We start from the raw sequence: 7,609 nt of genomic DNA on the forward strand, positions 1-7,609 counted from the left end.
ATCTCATTCTTCTCTCTCTCTCTCTCTCTCTCTCTCTCTCTCTCTCTCTCTCTCTCTCTCTCTCTCTCTTATGCATATTATTAAGTAATACATCTCATACACATATGCGCTTCGCAGTCACACTTAACACGTATGTAGATTCTGCAAGTCGCGGATTATTCACTACAACCACGCGAACATGCCCACATATGCGCGCGCAGATGCACACGCGTGTCAATGAGAAACTGTGGGTTCTCATCTTGGGATAAGAAAAACGAACGCGGTCCATGAGAAATATATTCGCGAATAAAGAAATATTTTATAACGGCATCGATTTGTTTTTTTAATATTTTCATATGAAAAATTTCATATGAAAAAAAATTCATACAAAAGTATTTGTCACGTGGCTTGCGCATCTTAATTCGATACCCACTGATCGATCGAATCAAAGTAGAAGCTGTAAATTTATCCCGGTCCAATGTCAATGATTATTAATTATGAAAATTTTTATTAAATTTTAATTGTCAACGCTAATACTCTACTCTGGCACAGTCTTGTACGCAAAGACTCTCTTTCCGTAAGTCTGTGCCACATGGCGTAGCGCTAGACCTACTAGAACAGCGACTACGTGTACACGACCTAAATAAGATGCGATGCCCCCACGGCGAAAATAATTCATACTCCGACTATACGAGCTACAGTGCCACGGCGTTGTACAACGATTCTCGCTGCTGTTATATCGCCACTTGGAAACTCGCCGGCTTTACCTACGCACACGTCACGTATCTATATACCCCGTGCTACTGTTCTGTCAAAGACAGTCGGCGATTAGGCGATTGTTTATTTGACGATTATTCTAACACGAGGTTAGGCAGGACTCCCAGTGTTCCGTAGGTACAGTTCAACAGTCTGAGCATAAGGGTACGTTTCTAAATTCACTGCCAGCGACGTCGTGTCACTGTCATATCTATACGCATACAAGCCAGACCCTGGGATACTCGCAGTACCGGAAATGAATATTGGAAATTACTTTAAGTTTGTTAAAAAAAATTTTTGATAGCTTATCAATTTATTTATAGACATATCGATCGATCGAAATCGATTCGATTAGAAATTATTATTCTTCTTTTTCTTTTTTATAATGGACGATCGGTTGCATCTCCGATCAAATATTTACTTGACCTCGTCGTAGCCATAGGATACGTCACGGTAGTCAAACGCGATTTAACTGGGTTGTGTGAACGGACCTTAAGGTTGATCCCCAGTGTGTTCGAAACTTCGTAAATTCTATTCCGCAGTCCCGTTCCAGTCTTGCAGCCGGTATCACGGAACTAAGCAGTTTCACTTTCAGTACGGTTGGTATAGGCGAACTTTGGCTGTGAGCTTAAGGTGTATCCCAGATGTGTTTTCATTGATGATTATCGCGCGTACTGTATAGAGCTGGTGCCTGTATACTTAGATCGACTTTTGGGTATTAAATATTGTATTTAGGATCGCGGGAAAGAATGGCGTGTAAAGGGGGGGTAAAAAAGTAACTACCTTACTTCGTATGATTTACTGATACGTCTTAAAAGCCGCATTTACACGCGACTACCGGTGCTCAATTATATGTATAGCGGGTGGTCTTTACCCGTAAGTGACTGGCGTAAGGTTTAAAGCTCGGCTAATGGCGAGCTTTCAACTGACGTCTGTGCTGCGAGATCGTGGAAGTGAAACAAAGCGACTAACGGAAGTCGAAAGAAAAAAGAAAATTGTAAACGCGCTGCAAAGCGCACAGTGGAAAATTTCGCGAGTCGTCAAGACGCTAAAATAATATCGTCGCGATTATATTTTCAATTTGCTGATTGAGAACGAGCTGAAATCCACGTTCTTTTTCTTTCATCTTCGACCGGTGCAAAGATAAAGAGAAGCGCTCCCCCCTCCCCGCACCCGCCGTGTCCCTACAACCGATTCTTAAATTCTTCAGAAACATTTGCAAGTGCAAAATCGAAGTTGACAGAAAAAAGATGAAAAAACGCAACGACAGATGGGAGCAATGAATCGCGCCGATTTACTTGAAAAGGAGTTTTTCGTGTACAAATATACGGCAACTACATCGTGTTAATAGAAAAGAGGGGAAAAAACAATTAAACTGTAAAGTACATTTCGAGCTTTCACACCCTTCGATCTTTCAACGGGGTAGTAGAATGCGCGTCGTGGTTTATATATTGTGGTTAATATGTACATAGTGATTATATGTATATAAGTATATAGGGTACGTATGCAACGCGTGCATGCAGCTCACTTCCCTCTAGAGAATGTTTATAGATATACACATATATATGTATATATATAAAGTATCATGAATATATATACCCAGAGCTATATATATATATATATATATATAAAGACTGTTGATAGGAAGAGAACGAGGAGAAAAGGCACTGGGCTATTAGGGCCTGACTGAATATAGCGCATATAGAACTCTCGCGGAGTATATAGTAAATACATTCAGAGTGTTAGTGGTCTATGTATACATATATATATATGTACGTGCGTAAAGACTGTTGATAGGAAGAGAACGAGGCTCACTTCCCTCTAGAGAATGTTTATAGATATACACATATATATGTATATATATAAAGTATCATGAATATATATACCCAGAGCTATATATATATATATATATAAAGACTGTTGATAGGAAGAGAACGAGGAGAAAAGGCACTGGGCTATTAGGGCCTGACTGAATATAGCGCATATAGAACTCTCGCGGAGTATATAGTAAATACATTCAGAGTGTTAGTGGTCTATGTATACATATATATATATGTACGTGCGCCAGACTATGTTCTATAGTGAATTCCGTCCTACTCCTAGAGCAGGTACTATAGCAAGCAGGCAGGCAGGCATGGAAGCAGGCAAGCAGGAAGGCAAGCTCGCTTGGTGGTCGCTCGGTCGCAAGCTTCGCTCGATAGCAAAGTGCGGTTCCCCTCGACGAGCTTTCGTGCTTGCAATTCTGCAGCCGCTTAAAGGGGAACCGCCCGAATGATAGAAACATACAATGGCGAACGCGCCAGTGACGCCGTACGGTTTTGTTACTCCGTTGAAGCGTTGCAGGTGTAAAATTTGTGCGAGCTTTTTTCGTTTCTCAAAAAAAAGAAAGCTTTTTAATTTCTTGTTCGTCCGATGAAAAAAGCTCGGGAAACGGTTCTTGACGTGGATAGTAATGCAAAGGCTGTTCTCGTCAATCAGATTCGAAAGCTCCGCAAAAAAGCTTCCTGGTAGTAACCGACTCTTCGGAGCGAAGCTCAGTGGTTCGTGCCGGCAGAGCTTTTAAGGTCGCGCGAGAGTAACGCGGGCGGGAAATGAGTTTGAGGTGAAATATTTTTCAGGCAAAAAAGCTCCGACCACCGTCGCCCACGTACCGCAAATTTTTTATGTCGGTACGTTCCGCGTGTGCGAGCTTTGTGGATGCACGAGAGAGCTTGCGGCGTGTCGCGCGAAAACGTTTGGTTCGTTAGTGAGTTAATGGAATGACGCTAAAGGCGATGTTAATTGTCAGTCGGACGGCCAATTCCTATTGGCTGATATCTAACGACTGTTAAGTCAGTAAGCCAGAGGCAGGTTAAATCAGATGTTATTTTTTCACCCAATTTCTTCCCGCGCCATCAATCAGCCGCTCGCGCTAATGATCGTTTATCTCGGGAGCGTGTCCTTCTGATCACGCGCGAAGAGATCCTGGCTTTTATGTCTCAAATGGACCCTTAGGGCACGTTCACACGTTGCGATGATATCTGGAAAATCTGCACTGTCTCTTATTGATCTCACGAGAAATCATATACACGCGTGTGAAAAATTCTTTATATGGTTGAATTGAGGCCGGGCAGGGGGGAGGTAAAATTTGTATCGTAGGGTCAAAGGTCGCCGATTAACAAATTTCTTTAAATATCGCAAGCTCAATTCTACGTGTAAACGCAGCTTTACTTACAGCTGCAACCAGATCACCACGTTCACTCTTCGAAGCGCCCGAGGGCGCTGCTCCACTTTTGCCAACGTGACACCACCATCCTCGCGTCGCGCTTATACACGTAGACAGCACAATGTGAACAGACACTTATACACCTTTCTAGACAATACAGTCCCACACAAGAATATACTTAATGTACGCATAGAGAGAAAAATTCATCCAGCATCCCGTCCAACCCCTCCCATCCACAGAAAAAAATTTGTTGATAAAATTTTTTTTTTTCTAATATTCTAACGCATATATCATAGACTCATGGGGAATATTCATCAGCGATTATATTAATTACTGCGACAAGCATTAATTAATATATATTTTATCAACCCCCCATTGTCATCGTATTTCAGTTGTATCTGCTAAGTGAAGAGAAAAAAAAAGTCATCTGTTACGTAAACAGTGCCCAGTGACCTCAGGTGCCTATGCCGAACGTTCCCACAGTTCATAGGAGAGGATAGAGAAGTGAGAGGAGAGACAAAGAAAAGTTTTGTCTTTTCGAAAGGAAATAATAATCAAAGGAGGAAGTTCAGAAGAGTCGAAAATTTTCGTCGTACAGAGTTGACGATAACGGGTGTCGCGTGTGATATGTGACGCAGTGCAGTTCACTCGTATGTACGTACCGTTGGACATCTTGTCGAACACGGTAAAACCGTCACCACGGCGTTCAACATGTTCGAGATGTGGAGCGCGGTGAGTTCCAAGTTGGAACACTCCGCGACTTCATCAGCGTCGCCTTTACCCTTGACGCACGCACCGCAAACGCCCCACACGTCATCCGGGAGTATCAAAGGTAACGGAGTTAGCTTAAATAGACTATTAATTCTCATTGGTCCAATTTGTCGTTGGGATTTTGGAGAATGATGATTTTTGAAAATTTTGATTTTGAAAAAAAAATTTTTTTTACCTGGTACATAGGGTGGCAGCACTTTTCGGACCGATTTTAAACCTTCACCAATTTCCATGTAACTTTTAAGCCGCGTTTCCATGAGGTTCTTTTCGATCGACAGAACGAAAAATGGCCAGAGTCATTATTGGCTGAAGCCTCGACCAGCGCCGTCGTTATGAACCGATCTTTATGATGTCTACCGACATCTTTCGCTTTCATACGGACGCGCTCCCACTTCTTATAATTAATTGTTCTGCGATGCTGCGTGAATTTATACGGACACCCGGTATGCACGACCGTATTGCATATTACATACGCATCGAGCTTCGAAAGATTCTTATTCCGTATTTCAAGAACGAGTTCGATGATGATTGCCTGATTCAGTGGGGATGATTAACGAGCTTTCTTTAACGTCTTGAGTCAGATTGAAGATACTTTGTAAGCGGGTGAATAAGACCGTTGAGGTTTTATCTGCTTGAAAGTTTTATAGGAGATGACGGAGAGATCTTGCCAGATCGATGCTGCGATCGTTATAAGGTGAGAATAATTGATTGTGAAAGGAATCACGCAGGACGAGATTACATGATTGGTAGAACCAATATATATATATATATATATATATATATATATGGGTTATATATATATATATATACACTATCTCATGATAACACCAATCAATTTATGGGAACGAATAAAAAAGTTAAATATTTTTGTTTTTCATTAAAAAAAAATTATTCCTGCCAATAAGAAAAATGGCGTCTTTTTTTAATACCAAGTACCGATCGGACCCGTCGACAATTTTGCTCGGAACTACAGGCCCGATTTCGTAACAGAGATTTCTGAACCGGTCCGGGGCCGAATTCACGGTTCCAATCAACTCCCCGCAGATGTATAACCTAACTTTCACTCACGAAAAAATCTGCGCGGTGACGACATGCCCGCGCCGGTAGTACCAACCGGTCCCTCTCTTCAAAGGATAGTCAATATATATATATATATATACCTTATGCATACTGAAGTCAAGAGATCGGGTAAGAGCAATCGGTATATTACTGTATCGAAGAAAGGAGCAGAGTGGGAGAGGAGTGAAAGAGAGAGAGAGAGAGAGCGGGGGGGGGGAGTAATTCAGAATCGGAACAGACTATCCCAATCCGTAATGGCGGAGGTGGCCGATCGCGATATTCTAGATCGGTATTATGCCACTCAGTCTGACAGTTTAATTATCCGAGCCACGGTTCTCAATCGATCGTGATCATTTGGTCCAGATTGGAATAAATAATAAAACGATCGACCGTGCAGATTCGATAGGGACTTTCCTCGTTGATTACCGATCGATCGTAACAACGATATACGTATAAAATCGGTACTCGCGTAGATACACGTTACGGACTCAGTCTGAATTGATTATGATAAGAGATAAAAAAAGAAAGAAAGAAAAAAGAAAAGATGCGTCATCCGATCGGTAATAAAGGAAAGCTTCCGCTATCGACTCGACTTTCTTCACATATATGACACGCACGTATCTCTCCCGCTTGCGTTTCGTGTCCGAGACTATTGCGTTGCGTCCTACGAAAGTAGGTCTCGATTCGGAAAATTCTATGGAATGTGTACTGATAACGAATTCTCTTGGCTCTTACTCACGTACTGGCTGGCAAATGTGACCGGGACGATAATCTTCGTATTGCTGCTCGATCTGGTAATTAATAACGCGCCGGAGATGGAAATTTATGTAATTAAGTAAAAATAATTTTTTTAATGGAAATTACGCATTGCAATAGGTGATATGGATAGACGATATAGGTGAATTGAATTTTTGGTTTTGATCAATCGGGATTGATTATTTGGCAAAAGTCGTTACGCGCCGTTTTTTAACTGGCGGATCGATGACAGCCGTGAAATTAAATGCGGTGCTTTAGCATACTGTGGGGAATTAGGGATCGTTAAGGTTAAGAGAGTGCATGGGATATGGTGGGGGAAAGTAGAGAGGGGCTTATTGTTATTATTGTTGTAAGACGTAATTACTGAAAAATCTATCGGTTGGAAATTCTATCGACTTATTTACGTCGTACGTGGCCGATTTCGAAATTCCCTATTCGCACTGCCGAGTCCTTCTCGTGTATAGCGAGCGTAGCAAAACTCGAAAGGAAACCCGTCGACTGTGCGTTTTGCAAGTCAGCTACTTTCAAATGGCGCAGGGCCCCCGGGGGGTTTCTTTGGGAATTCGCGAAATCGTCCGACCAGCCTGTCGACATTTTCTGTACAGATACGCGTGTACGTGGACACGGGTACTCCGGGCAAACGTCATTACGTGTGTAATAACAATATGCGAGGGTAGCTTGGGCCACGTGGAGGTTAGAACATATATATATTTTTTTTATAAAAACTTCAATACCCAACACTTCCCCTTGGCGCCCTACAAGAATTGAAATCGTAGCGTCGGTAGGCAACAACCTTAATGTATCATTTCCCGTTCCCCCAGCGTTTTCAGACATTTTCATTCGAGTGTGATATTTGCTGGAAGCTAGGGGCTGCCGTGGGAGGTTCCGTCGTGGTGGTTTCAAGCGAGGTGGAGCTTTAACATTGAGGGTGAAGAGAAGAAGGGCGGGTGGGACGAAGTCGGGAGGAGGTGGAGATGGAGGAGGAGGATACGATAGAGGCCAGAGGGTAGAGAGTATGGTGGGTTGTGGAGGAGGTGGCGGAGTACGGGAGGTAGTCAAGTTCCTGGAGGAGGGGTGGAGGTG

At 42.6% G+C, this 7,609-nt stretch overlaps 1 protein-coding gene and 1 long non-coding RNA gene across 9 annotated transcripts in view; one reads left to right on the forward strand and one right to left on the reverse strand.

The window, feature by feature from the left end:
* LOC107264875 (probable nuclear hormone receptor HR3) overlaps positions 1 to 7,609 on the forward strand; it is an 88,963-nt gene that overhangs the window by 35,023 nt on the left and 46,331 nt on the right. For 2 of the 7 annotated variants that reach the window (XM_015733627.2, XM_015733626.2), the window contains exon 2: positions 4,333 to 4,772. The exons of the other annotated variants lie outside the window; for them this stretch is intronic. In XM_015733627.2, the coding sequence (XP_015589113.1) occupies positions 4,652 to 4,772 (121 nt within the window). In that variant the 5' untranslated portion in view covers positions 4,333 to 4,651. The remainder of the gene's footprint in view (positions 1 to 4,332; positions 4,773 to 7,609) is intronic. 7 annotated transcript variants of the gene reach the window in all.
* LOC112493930 overlaps positions 1 to 7,609 on the reverse strand; it is a 52,273-nt gene that overhangs the window by 25,654 nt on the left and 19,010 nt on the right. The gene's annotated exons all lie outside the window — the stretch shown is intronic.

Source organism: Cephus cinctus, unplaced genomic scaffold (assembly GCF_000341935.2).
Source record: "Cephus cinctus unplaced genomic scaffold, Ccin1 Ccin1_scaffold0201, whole genome shotgun sequence".
NCBI classification, from domain to species: Eukaryota; Metazoa; Arthropoda; class Insecta; order Hymenoptera; family Cephidae; genus Cephus; species Cephus cinctus.